Source organism: Dromiciops gliroides, chromosome 2 (assembly GCF_019393635.1).
Source record: "Dromiciops gliroides isolate mDroGli1 chromosome 2, mDroGli1.pri, whole genome shotgun sequence".
NCBI lineage: Eukaryota > Metazoa > Chordata > Mammalia > Microbiotheria > Microbiotheriidae > Dromiciops > Dromiciops gliroides.
In genome coordinates, this window is record NC_057862.1 from 77,033,157 (window position 1) to 77,060,614 (window position 27,458).

The following is a 27,458-nucleotide window of genomic DNA, read 5'->3' on the forward strand; positions in this document are numbered from 1 at the left end:
CCTTTCCCTTGCTGGATGACTTATCTCTGCAACCACAGTTTAATGAGCCAGGTCATAAAACACCAGCAATGAAGCCCTTTGTCTCCCAAACCTTATATGGTGTTTTCAGGTATTTCTGGCCCGGGAGAGAGGAAGTGAGACACAGCACCTAAAGCTGCTGCCCTGACAGCCCCACTGATAAACTGCCATGGACCCTTTGAAGCAGCAGTGATTATTGGGGGAGGGTGAACAGAGGGATGTATTTGATAAATATGGTTATCTGCCTTCTTTAAGAGTCCTGGAGTGGGTGCAGAACCATAGGCTTCTTAGCGACTCTTCCCCCAGATTTGTTCTCAATGATCTTGGATCCTTATGATTCTGCTGCCAGGTAGGCTAGGAACCAATCTTTTCATGGTGCAGCAAGAAGCACGTAGAGTTTGGATTCAGAAGACCTGGACTTGAGTCGCAGCCCTGACTTTGGATGAGTCACTTAAGCTCTCGGTTTCCTCTGCCATAAAATGAGGGTTTGGGAGCAGGTGACCTCCAAGGTCCCTTTCAGGTGAAAACTCTTTGAACCATCTGATCTTTCCAGTTTCTGAATCCTCAAGAGAGGCAATCTGGTGGAGTGGAGAGAATAGCACACTGGTGGTCAAGAGAACTCTGTGTGCTCTTTTCATAGCTCTGCTGTGCACTAAAAGTGTACCCTGGGGCAGCTAGGTGGTGCAGTGGATAAAGAGCTGGCCCTGGATTCAGGAGGACCTGAGTTCAAATCCGGCCTCAGACACTTGACACTTACTAGCTGCGTGACCCTGGGCAAGTCACTTAACCCTCATTGCCCTGCAAAAAATTAAAAAAACAAACAAAACAAAAAAAAGTGTGCCCTAGGAAAAATGGCTTCATGCTTCTGGACCTCAGCATTATTCAGCAATAAAGGGAGAAGCTTGAACTAGATGATCTCTGAGGTCCCTCTGACGTCCATCTACACTGTCGCATGAGGCATTATGGGTTTTCACAGGATGGGAGTATTATTCCAGTGGTCTTCCCCTCACCTCCCTCAAAGTCTACCATGTGTTTTATATATAGTAAATTCTCTATGTGTGCTTGTTAAATTGAATCAATTGCCTTCAGGTGCCTTTTTTCATGTATGGGATAAATTGAGGCATGGTTTTGAATGGGTCCTTCAGTAAGTCAGAGATTGAAATGGCTGTCCCTCCTAGGGTGGGTCCCTGGGAGGAGGTCATTCCTTTCTCAGTGACTGACTTGCCTGTTTCTTCAAGTTCTCCAGGGGAGGGTTATATGGGCAAGGGCATACATCCAATGGCAACACACTATGAGAGCTGGAAGGGGCTTCAGATAAAATTTCATATGTTTACCTGAAGCCTGGAGGTGTTAAGTGGCTTGCCCAAAGTCCACAGCAAATTCGTGGAGGGGCTGGAATTAGAACCCACATCTCTTGATTCCCAGTGCAGTGCCCTGGCTCTTTCCAGAGATGGGGCCAGATTAATACACCAAAGGCTTGATGCTGATCAGGGCGAGGGAGTCTGTGGTGGATGCTTGGCCCGACTCACTGAAACCTCCCAGATTCTTGGATCCACATTTGTGTCCCATGCTGGAGGATTTTCCCAGCCTCCTTAGGTAGTTTGGGACATGTGGTTCTGTCTCATAGAAAGGAAAGGAGGGCAGCTAGGTGGTGCAGTGGATAGAGCACTGGCTCTGGAGTCATGAGGATCTGAGTTCGAATCCAACCTCAGACACTTAACACTTACTAGCTGTGTGACCCTGGGCAAGTCACTTAACCCCAAATGCCTCACCAAAAACAAAAAAACAATAATGACAACAAAAAAAGTCAGTATATTTGGGGGAAGCTAGGTGGTACAGTGGATAAAGCATCAGCCCTGGATTGAGGAGGACCTGAGTTCAAATGCGGCCTCAGACACTTGACATTTACTAGCTGTGTGACCCTGAGCAAGTCACTTAACCCTCATTGCCCCGCAAAAAAACACCCCCAAACAAACAAAAAGCCACCTAATCATAGAAAGGGAAGGGACCATCTCCCTTGGCAACAACCTCAGTAGATTTACAGATACAGTTAGCAGTGAGCTTGGGAAAAGTTCTCAAGCCCAGGGCCACCCACTGTCCCATCTTGTGGCTATGTGTGTACATGTCTCCTCTACTGCGGTAGCTAGCCTCTAGCATGGAGAGAGATCTGATTCTTGTAAATCTTTGTCTTCTCCATGTATCGTGCATGGCACATGATGCATAGAAAGTTGGGAAGACCTGGCTTTCAATATGACCTCTGGCATCTCCATAGCTTCTTAAGAACAACCCCCCCCCCAATGATGGATTCTACAGTCCTTAGAGGGAATATTAGCTTTGTGGAGGGAAGGGAAGCATCTTCAAGTGTCTTAGGGACTGTCACAGGGAAGAGGGAATTGTTTTGCTTGGTCTCAAGAGTTGGTACCCAGAATAAATGGGTGTTTGTCCATGGGAAAAGGTCCATTTAACCTCTCTGAGGCCTCAGTTCTCTCACCTTTAAAATGGGGATGGTAGGGGCAGCTAGGTGGCGCAGTGGATAGAGCACCGGCCTGGAGTCAGGAGTACCGGAGTTCAAATCCGGCCTTCAGACCTTAACACTTACAAGCTGTGTGACGCCTGGGCAAGTCCATAACTCCCAATTGCCTCACTAAAAAAAAAAAAAAAAATTTAATTAAATAAATGGGGATGGTAATGCCTGCATTTCTATTCACCATGGGATGGTGTGAGGCTCACAGGAGCTATTGAAGGTCCTTGTGAGCCTTAAAAGGCGGTGGTCAGTTGGGAGTAGAGACGGATGGTGCTCAGTTTGTTTGGATGGATGAATTAGTGTTAATGCTCAGGAGCTGTAATTACCTGACTAGGATAGGACCAGATGACATCTACATTCTATTCCACCTTTAGCCTTCAGTGTTAGAGTGTCCTGAGGTTCCAGATTCCAGCAGTCTTCCCGGTTCTGATACTCTGGGGCTCCAGGATTCTAATGCCCATCTCTCTGCCTTCTTGGTTCAGGGCCATTGGAGGCCAACCCACTCTACTGCAACTGCCACCTTCGCTGGCTCTCCAGTTGGGTCAAAACAGGTTACAAGGAACCTGGCATTGCCCGATGTGCCGGACCCCCTGACATGGAAGGCAAATTGCTCCTCACGACTCCTGCCAAGAAGTTTGAATGCCAAGGTGAGCTTCTTTCCATTCTCCCTTTTAGCACCCTCTACAGATCTCCCAAGGCTTCCTGTTTCTCCAGTACCTTTCCTGTATTGCTAGGGCAATAGTCCAGCCTCCAGGAAGTACTGCCCCCAAAGGCGACCCTCCAGCAGCTCAGGGGGTTTTCCTGTCCTGGATGCAGCTATCGAAGACATGGTTGGTCTGTGGGCAATATCGTCTTTAATCTTTTCATTTCCCTGTATCACCTTTGCAGAATGGTTTATATGCAGCAATGAATAATACACGTCTTGAAGTTAAATGATTTGTTCGAGGTCGTGTAGGTAGTTAGCGGTCATACTAAAACCCAGGTCTCCTGCCTTGTGGCCTAATGCTGCTTTAACCATGGAAGAGGCTGAAGAATATTGTAAGAAAAAGCTGTGTCCTGAAGGATGGGTAGGATTTAGGTAGGGTGGGGAAGAAAGGGGAGGGCATGGTGGGAAGAGCAGAGCGCAGAGCTGGGCATGAGCTTGCTCCATGATGGGGACAATTTCCCTACCTGAGGAACTACAGAGGAGCAGATGAAAGGATTTATAGGGAGTTTGAACAAAGGCTAATCACGTCCCCCTCCCCCATTGTGGGGAAATGGGCCAAGAAGACCCTTTCTTTTACAAGCAAGGGATGCTTAATATACAGACTGCCAGTCTGAAGCAGTTGTCTCTGTGATGTATGTCACTGAGCTTCCTTGAGGAAGTTTTGTGGACAGACAGCCCCAGTCTTTAGATTTCCATCATTAGAATCTATCATCTCTCTAGCATCCCAACAGCTCTACCCTTAGGTATGCCGGAATGGTGGAGAGAATACTAGACTGGGGGGCAGCTAGGTGGCACAGTGGATAAAGCACTGGCCCTGGATTCAGGAGGATCTATGTTCTAATCTGGTCTCAGACACTTGACACTTACTAGCTGTGTGACCCTGGACAAGTCATTTAATCCTCATTGCCCCCCCCCTCCAAAGAGAGAGAGAGAGAGAGAGAGAGAGAGAGAAAGGAGAGAGAGAATACTAGACTTGTCAGGAAGAAATGGCTTTGAATTCTGTCACTGATCCATCCAACTGTGTGATTCTAGTTGAGTCATTAAACCTCTCTCAGATTCGGTTTCTTCATCTGTAAAGTGAGAAAAATATCTATGATACCTCATGTGGTTATAATGTCTATAAAATGCTTTGTAAACCTTAAAGTGCTGTATGTCTTAGTTGTTATCATTATTACTGCTGGCACCTATGGGCTCACCCCATCAGCACTGATGGTCCCAGCATAAGCACTTGCATTCCCCACAGTATCACAATGAATTCCTGGTATCCCCAAAGCATTTCAATGACCCCCCTGGGGGGTCTCGCTCATTATGAGTGTGGTCCTACTATTACTGCCTGGGTGTCTGGATTGCTCTGGGGGATGGACGCCCCTTTGGAGTTGTAATTGTTTCCAGAACTGGCACTCTTGCAGAAACCTATCTCCAGATGTTCATCTTTGCAGTCGTCCAGTCATTTTCAGTTGTGTCTGATTCTTCATGACCCCATTTGGGGCTTCTTTGGCAAGGATCCTGGAGTGGTTTGCCATTTCCTTCTCCAGTTCATTTTACAGATGAGGAAACTGAGGCAAACAGGGTGAAGTGACTTGCCCAGGGTTGCACAGCTAGTAAGTGTCCGAGGTCAATGACTCTCCTCCGAGGGTCCTCACAAATTCCTCTCTTGGTCTCTCCCCTTAGGTCCTCCCTCTGTGGCTGTGCAAGCCAAGTGTAACCCCTGCCTGTCCAACCCATGTCAGAACCAGGGAAGCTGCCAGAATGACCCCCTGGATGCCTACAGATGTGCCTGTCCCAGTGGCTACAAGGTAGGCAGGGCTGGGCATCAGGCACCGAGCTCTGCCAGGGCCCCACTGGGCCAAGTCACTGCTTCCCTGGCTCCAGGGCACTTGGCAGAGATCTCTTGTGATCCCAGAGTCTGCAGTGCTTAGTGGGACCAGGAGGGTGCCTGGGGGCTGGGTGGGGGCAATTTTCATAGCCTGCAGCCTTTTCAGGCCCCACCTTTTGCTCCAACTTTCTCTTTAGTCTTTCCAGATCCTGTGTCTCCCTGGATTTACTGTCTCCTCCTCCTCCTCCTCCTCCTCCTTCTCCTCCTCCTCCTCCTCCTCCTTTTCTTTCTCCTTCTGTTCCTCCTCTTCTTCCTCTTCTCTCCTTCCCCTCCTCTTCCCCAGGGCAGAGACTGTGAAATATCACTCAACAGTTGCTCCAGTGGCCCCTGTGAAAATGGCGGGACCTGCCACCCCCAAGCAGGAGAGGGAGCCGGGTTCACGTGAGTGCCCAGAGGGCCTGCTCCCTCCCCAGGACATCCTGGGCAGGTAGCAGGGGGTTAGCCTTGTGGGGAGGCAAGGTAGTTCTCTCGTGGGGGCTGGACTAAGTAAGGGTCAGGTTCCTGGAAGGATGGACGATCCCAAACCTGGTTAGACCCGAAAGACCAGGAGGAGCCAAGTCTAATTCACCTATGGTGGCACCAAAGTCTCTGCTTCTGAAAGGGTGCAGTAACTAGGACTTGCAGATGAGCTTGGAAAAGAGGAAAATCAGGGAGAGGGCTGGGGGAATCCCCCCCGGGGAACAGAACAGCGGAGTGAAGGGAGCAGACGATCTTCAGGGCAAACATATTTATGTGTCTGTCACTACATGTGTTCTCATTCTGGTGTGACACTGGACTTGGCAGTGAATGGCATGATGGAGGGAGAGGGAGGTGCCCCCACAGTAAAAAAAAAATCTGCTCCCCTTTGCCCCTCAGAGCAGAGAACAGGATGGCTCTAGCCAAGCTTGTTAAGAGCATCAGGTTCCCTAGAGAAGCTGGCATCTAAAAGAGCTGCCCACGAGCAGGTGACAGCAGGACAGGTCTAGGTCATGGGTGTCTGATGTGAGGCCCTCATCTGAGCTGGGGCTGGGGGACCAGAAGAAACAGTGGCCTGGTGACTCAGCAAGTCTGAGCTCCGGCCTCTCCATGAACTAGCTGTGTGACCTTGAACGAGTTATTTCCTTTCTGTGGACCTCAGTTTCTTCTCAGTGAAATTAAAAGGTCACACTAAATGGTTTCTAAGGTCCCTGTAAGCCCTAAAATCCTAATCCAAAGATTATCTTCCCTTGGATCTGAGCCCCTCAATCTGCTATGCTTGGCTTCCCTTTGGGGTATGGACAGAGGGAAGCCAGGGGGTTATTCCTGATCTGTCAGGAGCAGGGGGTAGGTAGGAGCCAAATGCAGTGTGCCCAGCTGGGGTGTCTCAGTGTTTCCCCCCTTTCCAGTCCTGAGTTCCAAGGCCGTGGGCCTTTCTGGTGAACATAATTAGTTTCTGAAAATAAATCCCCAGCAGGGAAAGAGCAAATGGGTTCCCTGGAAAATGATGTTGAATCAAGAAGCAGAGATGGCCAAACCTGTCTCTTCAAACCCAAATTACCAGATGTAAAAAATAAAACGCTAAATGGCCTCTCTTCCCGTCGCCTTGGAAACCCAGCATCCTTACAATAGGCGTAGATTCTCCTTTGGGGTTTGGCAGAGAAGCTCAATCAACGCATTTACCCAGCCCATCTCTTAGACACGGGCAAAAGGGGTGCCCTCCCGGAGGCTCACAGTGACTTTTTTGGATTGAGAAGCAAAAATGTCAGGGCTGGCTTAGAGCAAGCAGCTAAACAGACAAGCCACAGAGCATGAGGGCAGGAGTCAGGCTTGGAGTTTCGTTGTAAAGCAGGAGCTTCATGACAGCCAAGAATCTGACCGGCAGATCAGATCTTTAATGTGGTACAGTCAAAGATCACTAGATCTCAAGTCAAAGGGCCTGGGTTCAAATTCTTGCCTCTGCCACCAATGACTCGTGTGGCGTTGGCCAATCACCAACTCCTCTGGGCTTTCGTTTTCTTATCTCTAAAATGAGGGGGTTGGAGTGGATGAACTCTGAGGTCCCTTAGACTCACATGTTCTGAATAAAGATTTGTTGAAGGACGGGAATGAAAGACCTTGGAGAAAGCAGACAATTTGGTAGGCTTCTGGAAGCTGTGGCCCTTCCACCGTGACTTCTTTATCTCACTCATACTGTAAACAGAGGCAGTGCGGATGTGGCGGGGGGCAGGGATGGGGGCCAGGACACAGAAAAGACACAAGAGCTATAGCTCCTTCCTCTAAGAGATTAGGGAGAACAGACGCACATTCGCATGCTCATTTAATTCAGTTCAGTGGTGGTTAGCAGCCTACGTCACAGATCATGGATTTTAAGAGGGCATCTAGTCCAAGCCTCATTTTACAGGTGAGGAAACAGGCCCAGAGAGAGGAAGGACATTTGTCCAGTATGGCCCAGGTTGTAGGTGACAGAAGCAGGAACCAGACCCAGGCCCCCTGACTCTAAACCTAGGAATATGCTTTCAGTGTCCCAGAATACACAGAGCACTGGTTTGAGGCTTCCAAGCATTGGCACTGCCCAGTGTTCTAGAGCATTAGGACAAGAACAAGAGATGAGAATGCTAGGGCTCCTACCCCCAGCATAGAAGGAGCACCTCTGACTCCAGAAGTGGGGATGACACTTGACCATAGACTTGTTAAGAGTTGGAAAGGACCTTAAGGTTATCTTGTCCAACCCCTTTATTTTACAGATCAGAAAAATGAGGCCCAGAGAGGGAAGATGACTTGCCCAAAGTCACACAGCTAGTAAGTGGGACTAAAACTGGGGTCTCCTGACTCCTAGTGCACATCTTGCTCTAATGCATCACTGGCAGGATCAGAACTAGTGTCCAGAAGGGAGGCCTCAGCTATGACTGGGAAAACTGTGGCATGTCCAAAGGTATAGGAATCAGGAAGTGAGCCAGAAACTCTGAGACTTCTTGCTGCCTGGAAGCTGACCTGCTTTTCCCTGTCCCTTGCAGGTGTTCCTGCCCCGTGGGGTTTGAGGGGCCAACCTGTGGGGGTGAACACAGACGACTGCAGAGATCACGCCTGTGAGAACGGGGGCATCTGTGTGGATGGCATCAACAACTACACATGTTTATGCCCCCTTCAATACACAGGTGCCACCTTTGTGGGAGAGAGATTGTGTGTTTGTGTACCTGAATATTAAGGGGGAAAGAATAAAGGGAGAGAGAACACATCTTCAGACAAATAAAATAGGGAAATATAAGAAAGGGAGGTCTTGTTCAGATCCCTTCTTACTGTCTAAGTCTAGCCTTGGGGTGGGATAGGCCGGGTTCATCAGCTCTCAAAGCCTCTCCTTACCACCCAACAGTAGCAGGGGCTGCATGCGGCCTGAGGTGGCCCTGCTTCCTTATGGAAAGAATGCTAGGCTTGGAGTCAAGATCTGGGTTCAAATCCCAGCTCTGCCCCTTTCTACCTCTGTGACCTTCAGCAAGTCATGTATCCTCTCTGTGCCTAAGTTCTCTTGTGTGTAAAATGAAGGGCTTGGGTTAGATGAACTCTGGGTCCCCCCCCCCCAGCTCTGTCTCTATGGCACCGTGATTTAGCCTGGGCCAGGGAGACCCTATATGAGTAAGGACTATAAAGTTGGCGTCCTGTCTTGTCTCTTTCTCTATAGGAAGGGCTTGTGAGCAGCTGGTGGACTTCTGTTCTCTGGACTTAAACCCATGTCAGCATGGTGCCAAGTGCATGGGGACCCCTGAGGGGCCCAAGTAAGTGTTTCCCAATCCATGGGTCACCCCCCTTCCCTGAAACATGCCCCCTCACCTTCAGAGGCTACTTGGCACTGCCTGCGTTGTGACCAAGTCCATGCGTCAAGTCACTTGCTAACCAGGATACAGACAAGAGTTAAGAGAATCACCGAATGTTAGAGTTGACCTGAGCAGCTGTTTACTCCAACCCATGCTCAAAAAAGAGAGTTCCCTCCACCATGTAGCTGCAAATGGCTTTTGCTTAAAAAACTACATTTTGGGGAGCTGGAGAGCCTCTGCAGGATGGCACCCGGGGGTTCAGAGGGCCCTGAGGTCAGGCCATATGAAGACTTGTCAAAAGAACTGGGCATGTTCATTCTGGAGAAGAGCTAAGGTGCCCGTGACAGCCATCTGCAGCTTTTTGAAGGGTTGCTGTGTAGAAGAGGGAGATAGTCCTTTTTCTGCTGAGGCAGCTGGGTACTTCAGTGAATAGAGCACCAGGCCTGGAGTCAGGAAGACCTGAGTTCAAATCCGGCCTCAGACACTTAACACTTACTAGCTGTGTGACCCTGGGCAAGTCACTTAATCTCCATCAGTCTCAGTTTTCTCAACCGTAAAATGGGGGTCATAATACTGCCTGCCTCACAGGGTTGTTGTGAGGATCAAATGATATATTTGTAAAATATTTAGCAGAGGGCCTGGCCCATAGTAGGCAGTTAATTAATGTTTATTGCCGGGGCAGCTAGATGGCGCAGTGGATAGAGCACCGGCCCTAGAGTCAGGAGTACCTGAGTTCAAATCCGGCCTCAGATACTTAACACTTACTAACTGTGTGACCCTGGGCAAGTCACTTAACCCCAATTGCCTCACTAAAAAAAAAAAAAGTTTATTGCCTCCGCTTCCCTGCTTGACCCCAGAGGGTAGGGCTTAGGAAAAAGAGACACATTTAGACTTGATACCCAGATAGGGAGAGCCATCCAAAAATAAAACAGCTAGGCTTCCTGTAAAGGGAACGAAAACTGGATGACCACTAGTTAGGTATTTTGTACATGGGATTATTGTTTAGGCACAGGTTGGACTGGATGGCCGCTGAGGTCATTTTCAATTCGTGTTTTACTGGGTTATTTTGTAGAAAGGAGATGTCCCATGGTGGGGGTGGGGGGATACTAGGAACAGTAAGTGGAAATTTCAGGGATTTTAGCTCAATATGAGGGGGAAAAAAGTTCCTGATGAGAGGCAGCATGATATATTAGATAGAAAGATGGGCTCAGAGTCAGAAAGACCTAGGTTCCAGTTGCTTTGACCCGTGCTGATTGTGTGTGACCTTGGGTGAGGCACCAAACCTCTCCCAGCCCTGGATCAATGGTATAAAACTGAAATAGAAGTGGGGGCCACTAAACTGTGAGTAAGGCTCCCCATGGGCTGCATATTGACTTAATTTTAAAATATGATGTTAATGATGTTTTATTGTATATTCAGTTATATTATTAAATTTCCCAATGACATCTGTAATCCCTTTCTGCCCCTAGTTTTTGTCACCTCTGCTCTAGGCAATTATCTAAGCCTCTGGGTACATTCCATTAAAATGTCCCCTCCTTGAGGGCAGGGACTGAGGGGTTTTTCGGGGGAGGGGGGCAGGGAGGTTTTCTTTGTATCGCTAGCACTTAGTTCCTGTGTGAAGCTTAGGAAGTGCTTAATAAATGGTTGTTGACTCACTTTGTTGTAGAGAAGCTGCTGACCTACTCCACCACTATAGGGAGCAATGAAATCACTGGTGTGGTTCCTATGCTAGAACTGTCCCCAAATGACATTGAATCATAAGTGAAGTTGAAATCCTGCCTCAGCTACTTAATATTAGTCTGGCCTCACTTTTCCTCAACTGTAAAATGGGGGCAATGATAGCACTTCCCTTACGGGGTTGTTATGAGGATCAAATGAGAGAATATTTATAAAATGCTTAGGAAACCTTAAAGTGCCACATAAACATCAATAATGAGGAGGAGGAGGAGGATGGCTATAGTGATGGTGATGGGCTTGGCTTTGTAGCAATGAGTAAACTCGGAGCTTCCCTTCTGCCTAGGTGTGAATGTACCCCAGGCTATGTGGGTGATAACTGCAGCATAAACTACAATGACTGTATAGATCATCAGTGCCAGAATGGTGCCCGGTGTGTAGATGAAGTGAACGGTTACTCATGCCTTTGTGAAGAAGGATACAGGTAAGATTCAGGGGCCCAGAAGTGCCACCTGCTGTCTGAGCCCAAGTAGAGTCCCTAATCCTACATCCAAATGTCCTTCCCTCTACTGAAGATGCTGGGCTAAACCCAGTGATTTCCTGGCATCAGAAACAGGAACCTCTTTTTGTCTGGGATGTACCAGCTTCTTCCCAATCAAGGAACAAATGTTGAGACAGCTAAAGAAATTCTTCTGTTCTGTCATTCAGTTCAATTAAGTAAGTGCCCAATACAGCTAAGACACTGTGCCAGGTATTGGAGATACAAGGATAGATGTGGCACAGCCTTCCTTCCTTCCTTTCTTCTTTCCTTCCCTCCCTCCTTTCTTCCTTCCTTCCCTCCCTCTCTTTTCTTTCTTTCTTTCTTTCCTTCCTTCCTTCTTTCTTTCTTTCTTTCTTTCTTTCTTTCTTTCTTTCTTTCTTTCTTTCTTCTTTCCTTCCTTCCTTCCTTCCTTCCTTCCTTCCTTCCTTCCTTCCTTCCTTCCTTCCTTCCTTCCTTCCTTCCTTCCTTCCTTCCTTCCTTCCTTCCTTCCTTCCTTTCTTTCTTTTGTTCTTTTGCTCTTTCTTTCTTCCTTCCTTCCTTCCTTCCTTCCCTCCTCCCTCCTCTGGTGTAGACTGCCAGACAATCATTCCTCCCCATCCTTTGCAGTTCTTGTGCATCCCCCTCCCTAAATCCTCCATAGAGGATCTGCCCTATGTGCTAATGGCTTTCCTCTTTGGGAGGAGTGTTGGCGTGTACCACTTAGCTCTCTGTTGATTATCCTTCACTTTTTTTTTTTTTTTTTTGCAGGGCAATGAGGGTTAAGTGACTTGCCCAGGGTCACACAGCTAGTAAGTGTCAAGTGTCTGAGGCCGGATTTGAACTCAGGTACTCCTGAATCCAGGGCCGGTGCTTTACCACTGCGCTATCTAGCTGCCCCCAATTATCCTTCACTTTTGCTACAATGTCAATCAGTCCTCCTCCATTTCTTTAATGTTTTTCACATCAAGTCTTGCATTCAAACCAATTTTGGTGATATGTTGCAGCCTACTTCTAGACAACATTCATCTTTAAATTCTTTGGTCACCCACAATTTTGATCCTTCTGAGATTACAAGGATCTGTCTCTAAGGCCATAGAGCATAATGAGAGAATATTGGTATTAAAAAGAGAGACAGCTTGGGATCACTGAGAATACTGCATCATCCCTCTTTCTGATACAGTCCAGTCTACTGTCTCATTCCGATTCATTTCTGGGCCCAGGTAGTGCCCTGTTTGTAGCATCTGTCTAAGATGGATGGACTGATGGATTAACTCATGGGATGCCCATCTTGTAGCATAGCATCTGGACAATATGTATTTTTATTCTATTGGGGTTTTTCCTGTGTGAATTGCTAGGCTAATCTCTTTTGGGGAGCTATGAATCTCATTGAGGAGACTATCTCGTGTGTGAGGGCATAATATCATCACTACAATGCTATCTACAAACAGGAGTGTGTGGAAGGCTTCACTAGATGGCCTGAATCTCTCTTCCATTTAGAATCTATGAAGAAGCGGGCAGCTAGGTGGCGTGGTGGATAAAGCACCAGCCCTGGATTCAGGAAAACCTGAGTTCAAATCTGGCCTCAGACACTTGAAACTTACTAGCTGTGTGACCCTGGGCAAGTCACTTAACTGCTGTTTGCCTCAGTGTCCTCAACTGTAAAATGGGAATAAAATCAGACCAGCATCTATCTCACAGGGCTGTTATGAGGGTCAAATAAGATAATATTTGTGAAGTGCTTAGCGTAGTGCCTGGCAGGTATTAAGTGCTATATAAATGCTTGTTCCCTTCCCAAAAATCTTCTATCAGATTTTCCCTTTGTTTATATCCATCTTGTATGACTTTAACAAATCTGTGGAAGACATCTCCATGAAAGGTTTAAGGCAAAAGAAGAAGAAGAAGAAGAAGAAGAAGAAGAAGAAGAAGAAGAAGAAGAAGAAGAAGAAGAAGAAGAAGAAGAAGAAGAAGAAGAAAATCTGCCTGTGCTCTTCTCATTTTTCCATCAAAAATATCCTTGATGTGTGCGCAGACTATCCTCCAAAAAACTATATAGAAGGCGTAGCTAGGTAGCAAAGTGGATAGAGCACCAGCCCTGGAGTCAGGAGGACCAGAATTCAAATCTAGCTTCAGATACTAGATGCTTACTAGCTGTGTGACCCCGGGGAAGTCACTTAACCTCAATTACCTTCCCCCTCCCCCCCCCAAAAAAAGACTATATAGAAATGAGAAAATAGGCAAATTGCTGTCTTCTCAGTTGCCTTTTTTGGGAAGTAATACTGGCTGTGATTTTTTTCTATTCCTTGGGAGTCTTCTCTTTGAGATATCTTGAGAACGGATCCCCAAGTACCTTTAAAATGATCACTTCCAGCACAGATTTCTTCTCATGTTCCTGTCTGTTCTTCTAGATTTGGTTTCCCATTTCTCCTTCTTCATATAACACATCAGGTACTGGGGTATTAGATTCCCAATGGAGTATTTCCACTGTTGATGATAACCTTAGGATTATAAATTGAGAGCTGCCTCGAACTTTAGAGATCACCAGAGAGATTCAGTTCCTTGTCCAAGAAGAGATTTGAACCTGTTCCAAATGAGTCCATTATAGAAATGATGGAAGTCTGTTCTATTTTGCCATTTTTTGGTGGTACATACATTTTCAGGTGGGAAATTGCATGCATACAAGTGACATGAAGCATAGGAGAGTATGATAGATTCAAGCTTAAGTACAGGGAAAGTCCTATGAGAGACTTGAAGAGTTCTTCCAGGAAGTCGTGTCCCACACCCTGCTCCTGCAGCCAGCCCCCCCCCCCACCTGTGATCTCATCTGTAGTGAGCATCTCCTACTATTTTGTAACCTACAGTTCTAGAGTGCCAAGGTTCCTATAGCCAGTGTGTCATTCTCCCTGACTCACGGCTTGAGGTGGGGGATTTAAGAATGCTTTTTGTCCCCCACTGCCACCTTCAGGCCCTCCTTCTACCACCATCACCCAGCAGCCTCTCCTTAATATGGATCTACCACCCAATCAAAATGGGTTGCTCCAGACACCCCCCTTCTTTTCTCAACAGGTTTAGTGCCTGACTCAGTCTTTCCTCTTCAACGCCTGCCCTCATACCAGCGGACTTCAATAGACATAATGATTACTCCCTCAAACTTCCTAACCTAACAGTTTTCCAACTTACTCATTTCATGAGACCTTTTCCCCGCCCCACCTCAGCCACCCACAAAGCCTTGACCTTGCCATCACCCACAAATGCGCCCTTTCTAAGTTCATGGACTCTAAAAACTCCTTATCTGATCCCAATATATTGTCATTCCACCTTTCCCTCTGGCCTTACAACCCCATGACCTCTGATCTCTCCACCCTTCAGGTCTTTCCCAGGCTGTCCCTCCTATACTAGCTACATGCTTCTTCATCCCCATCTTGCCTCCTTGGTAAGCCAGTTCAACTGTACACTGTCCTTGTCTCTTGAATAGTACAGTACTTACCTGCCAGAGCTATTGTGAAATCAAATGAGATAATGGCTGTGAAGTACTTTGTAAGTACGCTTTAAATGGCAACTATCATCCCTCTCTTCTGAAAGCTTATCCTGCTGATTGTTCTTCTCTCCCTCTCCCCCAGATCCCCACTTTCATCTTTAATCTCTTCCTATTTAATGTCTCCTTTCCCAATACCCACTAAAATGCTCGATCTCTCTTCAGTCTCTATTTGACCTTATCATACACCTCAAGCTTTCATCTTCTCCCTTCTCCCCCGCATGGCCTAACTCCTAGAAAGAGTTGTCTACTTCCTATCTTTACTTTCTTAATACCCACTAATTCCTCAGCAATTTGCCATCTGGTTTCTGACCGCAACACTCCAATGAAACTGCTTTCTCAAAGTTATCAATGATCTATAAACCTCTAAACCCAATAGTCTCTTCTTTCTTAATTTTTTTTTTAAAGTGAGGCAATTGGGGTTAAGTGATTTGCCCAGGGTCACACAGCTAGTAAGTGTTAAGTGTCTGAGGTCGCATTTGAACTCAGGTCCTCTTGACTCCAGGGCTGGTGCTCTATCCACTGCACCACGTAGCTGCCCCAGTCTCTTCTTAAAAATGTTTATTAAGAAAGTTTTATTGATGTCATTAGGGCAGCGAGGTGGTGCAGTGGGTAGACTGCTAGCCATGGAGTCAGCAGGTCCTGAGTTCAAATCGACTCAGACACTTACTAGCTGTGTGACTCTGGGCAAGTCATTTAACCTATTTGCCTCAGTTTCCTCATCTGTAAAATGACCTGGCAAAGGAAATGGCAAAACCACTCCATTATCTTTGCCAAGAAACCCCAAGTGGGGTCATGAAGAGTAGGTCATAACTAATCGACAAAACAACAATTGATGTCTTTTGTCTTCATATTAAGTTATTCCTCATCCCTCTGTGAATCCGTCTTTGTGACAAGGAAAAACAATTAAGCTGAAACATCCAGTATAGAAATCTAATATAACAATATGTACAATGGTCTGTCCCAGGAATTCCTATCGGAGTCCTTGTACATATCGTTCTTTGTTTTGCTTATTTCTCTCTGCATCAATCTGTACAAATCTCACGTTTTTCTAAATTGCTTATATTCTATTATATATTCAGATGCCCAGTTTTTTTTTTTCTAGCCAGTCCCCACCCAATGAGCACCTACTTGGTTTCCCACAGCCTCTTCCCAGTCATCTTACTTGACATTTCTGTGGAGTTTGACATAAGCGAAGAATCCTCTCTATTCTCCCTTTAGTTCCATGTGACAGCTTTTCTGGTGCTTTCATCCGTCTGCCCACTCCCTTTTTAATCTCCATTGCATTGGCATCATCCATGCCCTGTCTCATAAGCGTGGTATCCCTCAAGGTTCTGCTCTGGACCATCTTCTCTCTTTATACCCCTTGTGTTCAATGGCTGATGGCTCCCAAGTCACAATATCCAGCTTTATTCTGCAGTGTATCTTCAGCTGCCTTCTGGGCAACACTGTCTGGATGTATCTGTGATTTTGTTAATGTAGGCACTCCCTCCGACATTACCGAAGGCACCCCACCTCCCCATGCCTTATTCCCATTCATTTCTGTAAACTGCTGTAATTCTCCACACGTGGCTCACCCCAAATGCTAGATGCTCCCTCTACATCTACGGAGGCACACTGGCTATGTGTCAGTTATCCCTCTCTTTCGCTCTGTGACTGGTCCTCCTTCTTTCTTGGTCAGGCATTTCTTCAATGATATCCTTTAAGTAACTTCTCCCCTATAATTACTTGGTAACATGTAATAGCCCGTTCACACCTATCACACACCTCTCCTTTGCCTTTTGAGTGACCTGCAACTTTGGAGACCGTGATCGTCCATGATTCATGGTCTGACAGTATCGATGAAAGGGTACTAATGTTAGAGAGAGGTCTTTTTTTCAGGGAGGAGCTTGCTTATTAAAAACACTGTGTATCTTACCAAATGCAATAATAGCTGATTCTCTTCCTCCTTTTCATATGGGCCCAGGCCTAGCTTATTATCTAGTTACAATTTATGTTCAAAACAAATAGTATTGAGGGGGAAGCTAGGTGGTGCAGTGGATAAAGCACTAGCCCTGAATTCAGGAGGACCTGAGTTCAAAGCCGGCCTCAAACACTTGATACTTACTAGCTGTGTGACCCTAGGCAAGTCATTTAACCCTCATTGCCCTACAAAAAAAAAAAGAGTGAAGGAAAACAAATAGTATTGAAAGACAGGTTCTACTGTTTGTCTGTCCTACTGAGTGCTATAGTCTAGACAATAGGCGTTCTTCATCCACTTGGCTTTTCCTGTATAGATAGATACTTTATCTGAGCTCTTGAGCAATTATGTCTCTCTAATTTAGGAGCATATGAAATGTTCTGAAGACTGAGGCAATTAGTACAATGTGATCTGCAAGCAGACTGGTCTGGAGAACCTCACCAACTATAGAAAACCTTGGACTTTAGTTCCTTCCTGGCAGTTGCAAATAACCTTTAAAGAGCTTTGTCTCACTGTTTGTGCCTCACTTGTTAATAATTAGGTCCCTCTTCTGTTACATCTTTCAAGGAATCTAGTATGATTCTATCACACACATGGGTGACACCCTGATATAAGAGAACTTTTTTGTGTTTTGTTTGTTTGTTTGCAGGGCAATGAGGGTTAAGTGACTTGCCCAGGGTCACACAGGTTAGTACGTAGGTGTCAAGTGTCTGAGGTCAGATTTGAATTCTGGTCCTCCTGAATCCAGGGCCAGTGCTTTATCCATTGCGCCACCTAGCTTCCCCTAAGAGAACTTTTAAGGTGGCATTTTGTTCTGTCAAATCAAATGCTTTTTAAAGTAGTTGACAGATGATAACTGCAATGGGATCTTATATTTTCTACATCTTTTGGTCAATTGCAAAGATGTTGCCATTGTAGCATGATTTGTGAAAGCCAACAAGCTGTCTTCTCATACCTTTCTCAAGGACATTTTCAATGCACCTGTAGATTATTCCTATTTAGATCTTGAGGAGCTGCAAAAATGGGTATATGGGTATATAGTTATTCATCTTTTCTCGGCCAACTTTTTAGAGTAATAAAATCTCAGATTTTCCCCAAGCACCTTGTATCTTCTCCTCTTTCTGAGAGCTTGAATCAGTCCTTCAGGGCCCTCAAAATCACATCAGCTCAGGCAGCCGGGGTGGGGGGGGGGGCGGGGTCGGGGGACAGTGGATAAAGCACCTGTCCTGGATTCAGGAGGACCTGAGCTCAAATCAGACACTTGACACTGACTAGCTTATTAGCTGGGCAAGTCACTTGACTCTCATTGCCCCACCAAAAAAAAAAAAATTAATCACATCAGCTTGTGAGAAACAGGTGCAGACCACATCCTCAGAATAAGTTCTTTCAGAGGCAGCTTTGGTATGACAAAAGCCTTTATTGCATTCTCATGAGAATGGGGCACCCACAGTAAAGCCAATCAGTGAGTGCCAAATGCTGAAAGCAAGCATCGGGTATTTATCCTTTATTCTGCCACAGTCAGTCCCTCCCCTGAGCCACCATAGGTTGCTAGGCACAGGTTCACAATCTTCCCAGAAGAGTTCTAGCTAAATCCACCTTGATATGTTACCCTTCCCGTACATATATACCTTCATGTGACCCATGATCAAAAATGGGGTGGAGATTTTAGACAGGGGAGGAGAAGTTAATATTAATGTCTACTGAGCAAGCGCAGTAGAGACTAGGGTTCACCTTTTACCTACTTTCTCTAGGATACCAGAGAGAGCCAGCTCCAACTGGTTTCTATCTCTAGCCCTGAAAAACTTACTTTTCTCTTTCTTGAGTTGACGTACTTTACTAGACAATATTGTCTGCTGTTCTCTATATGGACGTACTTCCCTTGAGAAAATTTCCCCATGTACCAAGATGTTCGGAGAAGATTTCACCATGTATCAGACCATCACCATTTCTCACAAGCTCAAGCACAGGCCTCCTTATTGTAGTTCAGATGCTCTTCCCCGCTTCATTTTCTTCAGCACCATTTCTGCTTCCTAATGTGGTCCACTGGGATTGTGCTGTTGAATCCAAATGGTCATTGGCGGAGTAAAGGGTCTGTTACAGAAACCTTGCTGAATCTTTTCCATTATTTTGTCTCTTCCCCGCCCCTTCTTCAAGTTCTGTCCTTAAGTGCTCTTGAGATCATTTAACATAATCACACCAAGCTTCCTGTGAAATTGTTTCTTACTGTCTTATAAGGTGACCGTTGCTCATTATCTTCCACTGCCCTTCTTCTTTGGATTTTACGAATAAATTTATATTCTGAACTGGCTATGTGCTTAGCTGCCATATCTCTCTGCTCTGCAAAGAAATTATGTGTCTGTAGCTAAAATGGTTGCTTTTGGTGATCAATTCGCATCAAACTTCCTTAGGAAATTGGGATAGTCTTTATGTCTGTTCTTTTGATCAATTTCCCATTTTTCAGTGTCAATAGCTTGCTCTAATAGGTCAGGTTAAAAGTCACCTCAATTGAACACCATACCTTTTCATTGTTCTAATTTGTGCTGGTTTTGATCTTTGCTTTAACAAGTCATTGGTGCACCAGTAGCCAATTTGGAAATGACTTCCACATTGTTAAATAATTTCCTATTAAAATATGAACATTTTCACTTTTTCTGATGTTATTTGGTTCTTTTTGTTGTTGCTGTTATTTGGGTCTTACCATGCACCTCCCAACTTGTTTCTGGGGGAAAATATTTACAATTTATAGGGAAAAGACTTATAAAATCTACAAGCCTCTTTGGTTTCTGTCTCCTGGACCATATGTTTTTCAAAAACAATATGTTTTTCACTACTCTTTGATCATCTTTGCACTGACTTCACCAAGTATTTTTTTTTTTTTTTTGGTGAGGCAAATGGGGTTAAGTGACTTTCCGAGGGTCACACAGCTAGTAAGTGTTAAGTGTCTGAGGATGGATCTGAACGCAGGTCCTCCCGACTCCAGGGCCGGCGCTCCATCCACTGCGCCACCTAGCTGCCCCTGACTTCACCAAGTATTAAAATAGATGTGGGTTTAATTGGGAAGGTCTTATCGAGTTCTTGGTAGAATTTCTCTACTTAAGATGTGGGACTGTAGTCTATAAGTATCTTTTGGGCAGACACAGAACAGATGCTTTTTCCTTAGTTGTCTCTTAATTCTTTTAGTTCTGACTTCTTTAAGGTCCGATGGAAGATCATTGTGAGGGGGCAGCTAGGTGGCAGCTAGGTGGCGCAGTGGATAAAGCACCGGCCCTGGATTCAGGAGTGCCTGAGTTCAAATCCGACCTCAGACATTTAACACTTACTAGCTGTGTGACCCTGGGCAAGTCATTTAGCCCCCATTGCCCCTCAAAAAAAAAAGAAATAGATCAGGGAAGGAAGATCATTGTGTATGTATATTTGCTTATTTCTGTTAATAGCTGTTAAGTTCACCATAATTTTTAAACCCAAGAAACAATAGAATTAATGATTCCAAAGAACACAGTGGACATGCCAGTTAATAGAATAAGCTCTATGGCACAAGGGCTGTGTATGTCCCTGGAGCTGGACATTTACTAAATACTTAATTGAATTTAGCTGAAAATAGGGACAGGACTCAGGTGACTAGTAATGAGTGTGTATGGGGGAGAAGGGCTAGAGGATGAAACAGGCTAGGCCTTGTTCCTAAGACACTGGATCACTATTCTGACCTAGTTTTTCTCTTCCCTTCTCTTTTTGTCGCAGTGGGCAACTGTGTGAGATGGCCTCCCAGTCCCTAATGCCACCGAGTCCCTGTGAGGGGGCCGAATGCCAGAATGGTGCTAACTGTGTGGACCTGGGTAACAGGCCTGTATGTCAGTGTCTGCCAGGCTTCGGTGGCCCCGAGTGTGAGAAGCTGCTAAGTGTCAACTTTGTAGACAGAGACACATACCTACAGTTCACCGACTTGCAGAACTGGCCCCGGGCCAACATCACACTCCAGGTACAATAAGATGAGGGGTCTGGGTGTGGGGAAGGAGAGGTGGGGTGATGCATGAAGAAGAAAGCCCTTCCCTGGGGGTGTGGCCTTAAGAACTTTGTATCTGTGAGGGTGCTGCTTGGCAAGGGGCCCAGGGGCTCCCACTCCTGCCTACTTCCTCCATGCAGTCGGCAGAGGTATCTGGTTTTTCTCGTAGGTTGCCACAGCGGAAGACAATGGAATCCTATTGTACAATGGGGACAATGACCACATTGCTGTAGAACTGCACCAAGGGCATGTGAGGGTCAGCTATGATCCGGGCAGCTACCCCAGTTCGGCCATCTACAGGTAGCTCCTCCTTTGACCTGGTTGCTCACCCTTTGGGGCTAGGGAGCATCTGTTATTTGGTCTCTGCACTTATGACTGCTATTCTTAGTAGAGAGGATGGCTCCCAGGGGGTCCATGATCCAGAGCCCCTTCCACCATCTTGTTTCCAACCTCTCAGTTCAGGGTCTGCTTCAGAAGGGAGGCTCTGAGGGTTCCTCACCTTGGTGATAGGTGGACAGAGCATGTGCGGCAAGGGGAAGGGTCAGGAAAGGTCAGGGAGCCTCTGCAAGATAGGGATGCCCTTGACATGCCTTCCCAAGAGAGCCTAAGGAGGTGGGTGAGAAGTCTGTCACTGAGTCACCATGAAGCCCCATCATCCTTCTCTTCTTGTGAGGCCGTTTATCTCTAAGGTGCTTTGAGATCCTTAGGAGAGCAGTGGTCGGCCCTGCCACTAGAGTAGCACCCCACATCTCTGGAGAAACAGATGCGGATGTTCTCCTGTGGCAAGGACGGTCTGTGACTGAAGCCCCTGACCCGTGGTGGGGGGGTACTGCCTTGTCTCCTTCTAGCGCCGAGACCATCAATGATGGCCAGTTCCACACAGTCGAACTTGTCACCTTTGACCAGATGGTGAATCTCTCTATCGATGGCGGCAGACCTATGACCATGGACAACTTTGGCAAACACTATACCCTCAACAGCGAGGCCCCGCTCTATGTGGGAGGTGAGGCCCCAGGGAGGGAGCAGCGCTTTGGTGACAGGACCTCTCCATTCACTTTGACTCAAAGAAACCTTGGGTGCGGTCACTCCCATCCCTGGAAGCCACAGGGCTCCATGGAGGCCTTTCCCACCCCCTAGTCTGGAGGTTCCCAGGAAGGCAGGGGGGGCAGTTCTAAAACCGACTTGGATGTTAGGATCTGGTCTTGCATAGAAGCTGATGACCTAAGCCCTTTCTAGTGTGGATTAATTTTAAACCAAGAAGATTAACCTCTCTAAGGTCCTACAGAGCCTGACCATAGGGCTCCTCACTCCCACCTACTCCGTCTCTGGCCTGCAGTTCTGGGTGCAGGGAGACGCGGGGCTGGGGATCGAGGCTCAGGTCCCAAAGATCTCCTTCTGTGTCACCCTTCTTCTGCTTTGGGCTTCAGAACAAAAGTTCACTGCGGGATGGGTACAGACAAAAAGTCACAAAGGAGAGGGCTAGAGGAAAGGGTGTCTTAGCTCAGGTTAGTTGCTGTTGCCTGTGTGGGGACTCTGTGAAGGCAAAAGTTGGCATCATCAAAGAGAGGGACCTCTTAGAACTGCTAGGCCACAGGACCAGATCCTCCCAAGCCTTCTTTCTCTCTCTTGGCCACTGAGAGCTTTGGGGGAGGCCAGAAGAGAGAGCCACACATTGCACCTAACAGAGGTGCGGGGAACTATCTACAAGCTCTGGGTAGGCAAGGAACTAGCCAGAAATGGGGGAACAGAAGAAAAGTAGCCAAGACCTGCTGATGGAATGGGGGGAGACAAAGACTTGATTCCTTATCTCTGATAAAGTCCTTCCAGTGAATGTACCCCAGATAGTGCCCACTGCAGGGCTTCTCCTAGGGCTCAGGCAAGCTGTGCTTCTGGCTGCAGGCATGCCTGTCGATGTGAACTCAGCTGCCTTCCGGCTGTGGCAGATCCTCAATGGTACCAGCTTCCACGGCTGCATACGCAACCTGTACATCAACAATGAGCTGCAAGACTTCACCAAGACCCAGATGAAGCCAGGTGTGGTGCCAGGCTGTGAGCCGTGCCGTAAGCTGTACTGTCTCCATGGCATCTGCCAGCCCAATGCCGCCCAAGGGCCCGTCTGCCACTGTGAGCCAGGCTGGGGAGGCCCTCACTGCGATCAGCAACTCAGCAACCCCTGCCAGGGGCACAAGTGAGTGAGCCCCCGTGAACCTTCTCTCCTTCCTTGGGTGAGAAAGTGTCCCCACCTGCCGATGCTCTAGCCCAGGAAAAGAGCAAGGCAGAAGCGGGATAGGGAGGATGCCTTCTCTGGGTAATACTCCTCGTCTGGAGCCTTAGGGTAAAAGGGTCCCTTCTCCATCCTGGTCAAGCCCATGCCCTTCGTGGCCTCAGCTCCCTAGGACAGATGGCATCCTGGTAAAAAGGGTCCTTCTCCTGGGAGTGGGGTAGAGCAAAGGGCAGTCCAGATTGTGAAAGACAGGGATGCCCCCTCTCCCCTGGCTACCGTTGGAACTCAGCCACTGCTGGGATGAAGAGTGAGAGGGGATGGCTCTGGATATATGGTGTGGGCAGAATTGGGGCAGTGCCCTACATCGCCTGCCTCCCACACACAGAACTCCCGGGTTAGGCAGGGTCTCCTGCTCTGTCCTCTCCAGGTGTGTACATGGGACCTGCATGCCCCTGGATGCTCTGTCCTACAGCTGTCAGTGCCAGGATGGCTACAGAGGGGCTCTGTGCAACCAGCCAGGGGGGCCACCGGATCCCTGTGAGAACCTTCACTGTCTCCATGGGCACTGCCAGATTTCCGCCGAAGGGGCCGCGCACTGTGTGTGCGAGGCCGGCTTTGCTGGGGAGCTGTGTGAGCAAGGTCAGGGGCCCCCATCCTAATGCACCCTTCCCTAACGCTCCTCAGCTCACCGCTCCGTCTCCTAGCACCTCTCTGCCTTCTGCCCAAGCCCAGAGTCCCCTCTTTTCTTCCCCTCCCCTCTGGGCACCAACCCCCCAGTTTCTCCAACGAGAGAATCACCTCACAGCATTTTTACTGCTTCCCCAACCTGGTTATGCCTCCTGGCTGCCCCACATCTGGTGAGGAGCCAGAGCCTCCCTGGGGCCTTCTGAAATGAAATGCTCCTCCACTCACCCTCAGTGCACACAGAAGACTGGCGCCTCTCTCCAAGTCTGCATGGTGTCTCCTCTTCTCCAGAGAATACTCCCAGCCTAGAGCATCCTGGTTAAAAAAAAAAAAAAAAAAAGGCCTTTTCCTATCCCCCATCTCTTCTCCATGCCTGGAAGTGGGGTATAGCAAAGGGAAGGCCAGGTTTTTAAAGGCCCAGGTCCTATTCCCTCCCGGGCCACTGCTGAGATAAGGAATTGAGGTGGGGCTGAGGTGGGGATGGGGAGTGGAGTTGAGAAGGTGGAAGGTAAAATTAGGGCAATAAAATGAGAGTGGCTTTTGGAGTAAAAGACCTGGGTTTTAATCATGGCTCTGCTACTTGCTGCTTGTGTCATCTTAGGCAAATCACTTAACTTCCAGGCCTTTGGCCTCCTTTTGTATGAAAATTAAGGGATTAGATGTGATGACTTCTGAAGGAAGGCCCTTCTAACTGGAAACCCATGATCCTATCACTGACTTCCACCGTCCCTTTTAGTCACCATGGTGCAGTAAAGAGAGAGTTGCATTTGGAGAGAGAAGACCTGGGTTTGATTCCTAGCTCTTCCCTCTTGTATGTGACTGGATAGGTCACTTACACTCGAGGCCTCAGTTTCTTCATCCATAAAACCAGGAGGCTGGACTAAGCCATCTCTAAGGTCATTTCCGGTTCCAAAATCTATGATCCTAAGAATTGTAAGACTTTTAGAGGGAGGAAGGAATTAGGGAAAGGAGAGCCCACAAGCCACGGGAAGGTGGTTACAAGGACATTTGATAAACTAACTTTCCACTTCCCACCTCCGCAAACCACTCCGAAGAAGGCATGTGACCCTGTGCCTTTCTCTTGGTGTCTCACTCAGAGTCCGAGTGCCAGGGGGACCCTGTTCGGGATTTTCATCAGGTCCAGAGGGGCTATGCCATCTGCCAGACCACCCGCCCGTTGTCCTGGGTCGAGTGTCGAGGCTCCTGCCTGGGCCAGGGCTGCTGCACGGGGCTGCGGATGAAACGGAGGAGATTCACCTTTGAGTGCAGCGATGGTTCCTCATTTGTGGAGGAGGTGGAAAAGGCCGTCAAGTGTGGCTGTGCTCGCTGCATGTAGCGCCAGAACGGCCCAAATCTGGGCTGATGGTGGGGGAGGGCGGGCTGGGGATACGGGGAGGGAGGAAGGGGCGGGATGGGGTGGGGAACAACCACAGCAAAGACAGAGATGCCAGAATGTGGATGGTCAATGCTGCAGGGATAGGTGTGGACGGTGGACTGGAATAGCAACTGTGCTGATGTCTGTAGACAGCAGAGCCCTGTGGCAGGAACCATGGCCATTGGAAGTGGGGGATGGAAGGGCAAGGTTAACTGCTGATGGGCAGAGCCTGTGTGTAGATAGATGTTCTCCCCCTTTTTGAAGCTCAAAACAAAATGGCAGCTGTGAGCATTGGGGCTGAGCCGAGCTGCTCTGTGTTGTTGGCTTGTCCTCTTCCTGGGGCCGGCTTGAAGTGCCTTGCACATAGTAGGCGCTCAATAAATATTTGTTGAATGAATGAGTGAGTGAGTGAGGTTGGGGGAGGGGCAGATCCTTTGCCCAAATCCCTTCCTGCCAGATGCCCAGGCTATTCAACCTGGGTTGACTCTACCCATCTGGACTCAACTCTTTCTTCCTCTCTGCCTGTGGCTGGGGCATGGACTGCATGGCTTTGGAGGCCAGATGTGTTCTCCACCTTTGTAGGCTGCCAGCTCCTAGAACTAAAGGTGGTCGGGGGCACGGTTCCTGTGCCAGAGAAGATGCCTTCGGGGGGCTCATGGACAATGATACAGAGGCACTGATTTGGATAGTTCATCCAGCCTCCCTCCCTGGGAACTGACTGTACAGAAGAGCATTTCTGAGTGCTCTCTTAATGGTCTGGGTCGGCATGGGCAAGGTGGTCATGTGGGGATCTGACCATAGTAGGCACCTTAGCTTCACTGGAACACTGAGGACTTCTGGAAATTCAGCATCTCTTCATGATCCCTGGCTGACATGGCACATCCAGCAAATATAAGCACAAAAGCAGATGGCATTGAACAGCCCTAGACACTTGTGAAGACCCATTTGTGTCCAGAGATAGGGGCAGGGGTGGTGGTGGGGAGAAACGACTTTATGTTAGTTCTTCCCCTTACCATGCATCCCTTGCGACGGCAACACCTTCATCCTTTCAACGAGGCAGGCTTTGGTTGCAGAACATCCTTGTTGTCCGGTAGCTCACTCCCCAGCATTCTTCACTTAGAAGGGAAAACAGACGCCTACTTAAGCTATTAGAGGAGGGCCTATTTTCATAGGGCCAGGAATTGAACCTGGGAATAAGCTATGAGAGGGCAATCTGTTGAGGTGGGGAGGGCACGGTCCCTTGGGGCCACAGCTATGAAACCAGGGATAGCAAGTCACTCTCTAGGAAAATCTATCTTAGCAAGGGGAAATGACCAAGAGTTTCCTGGGTTCCCTAAGTGCTAACATTTAGGGAAATGATTTGGGTTGTGCAAAGAGGGCAGAGGGGAGTATGCATACATAGCAGAAGCCTTAAGTTTGGCTGTGGAAATGTGCTCATGGAGAAAAGTCAAGACTTCAGTCAGACTGGAGACGACTGCCTTCTTTCTCTTCTGTCCTTCCAAATCGGCCTCCCTAGTCCCAGCAGGAGCCAAGGTCTCACTGAGTTACAGGCCAGAGTAATAGGTATGAATAAGGCTCTGTGCATGGGTTCAATTCATCTCACCAAACCAGGTCCATTCCTGGGATGCATTCCGTGGAGCTCATTCATTTAAAAAGTCCTAACCAGTGCAGTATAATGGATAGAAAATTGCATTCAGAATCAGATGGCCTGGATCCTACTCTTAGCTCTGTTGCTAACTTGCTATGTAACTTTGAGCAAGTGTCATTTCCGGCCCGTTTCTTCATCTGTAAAACAAGTCTTTTGTAGAAGATGATTATCTAAGGCTCCTTTCAGATCTGGGATTCTAATTCTCTGACTAGGTCTCAATATTTAGATCAACATTTTTCAGCTTTGGTCACAACCTTCTGTGGTTTCTAGGGTCAGGGGGCCTAGGGACAGACAGATCATTTTATTAAGGCACAGCTGCCATTGGTGGGCTCTAGTCTAAGTAGGCTCGGAGGGTCCAAGAGATGAAAAATTTTGAGGGTGAACTCAGTGAGATTTTGATCACTGAGCTGTGGGGAACAGCTGAAGATGGAAGTTGGGAAAAAACAATTCCTTGAGTTAGAAAACATTTACCAAAATAAAAACCCAAATGTTAACCAACAAGTATTTTATTAAGCACTGTGCTAGGCATAGCGAATGGGAGAGATACCGAGTAGAAGACATAATCCCTGACTGTAGCCTACATTCGGGAAAGCAGAATTGAGCATTTAGTCTGACTGTAAAACGGCATGGTGTAGATTATGAAGACTGATTGGCTTGGGAGGAGAGGGATGCTTGGCCAGGGCTGAATGAGTCATAGAAGGCTTGAGCAGAGGAGATGGCTTCAGTGGCTCTAATTGTAGACCTCTAGAGTGTGATTACCAGACATTAGAGTATTATTAAAAGGAAGGCAGCTGAAGGTGGAAATGGAGTGTGTGAGAGGCCACAATTAAGACCAATTAAATTGTTGACCATCCACAAATAAAAATTCCACTTGTAAATGGAATTGAATCGATTATGAATTTAAGTATTATGAAATTTAAAATAAACATGAGACTTCATTCTTTTATTCT

The 27,458-nt window shown here is 47.4% G+C and overlaps 1 protein-coding gene across 1 annotated transcript in view; it reads left to right on the plus strand.

Annotated features, from left to right (window-relative positions):
• Nucleotides 1-24,855, plus strand: part of SLIT1 (slit guidance ligand 1) — a 248,127-nt gene extending 223,272 nt beyond the window's left edge. The window contains 14 exon segments of the mRNA XM_043983001.1: nt 2,575-2,584; nt 3,036-3,189; nt 4,920-5,044; nt 5,408-5,505; nt 8,097-8,133; nt 8,135-8,237; nt 8,759-8,852; nt 10,912-11,049; nt 20,316-20,553; nt 20,747-20,877; nt 21,426-21,580; nt 22,477-22,765; nt 23,229-23,440; nt 24,583-24,855. Coding sequence (XP_043838936.1) covers nt 2,575-2,584; nt 3,036-3,189; nt 4,920-5,044; nt 5,408-5,505; nt 8,097-8,133; nt 8,135-8,237; nt 8,759-8,852; nt 10,912-11,049; nt 20,316-20,553; nt 20,747-20,877; nt 21,426-21,580; nt 22,477-22,765; nt 23,229-23,440; nt 24,583-24,821 — 2,023 coding nt within the window. The 3' untranslated portion in view covers nt 24,822-24,855.
• Nucleotides 24,856-27,458: the final 2,603 nt, after the last annotated feature.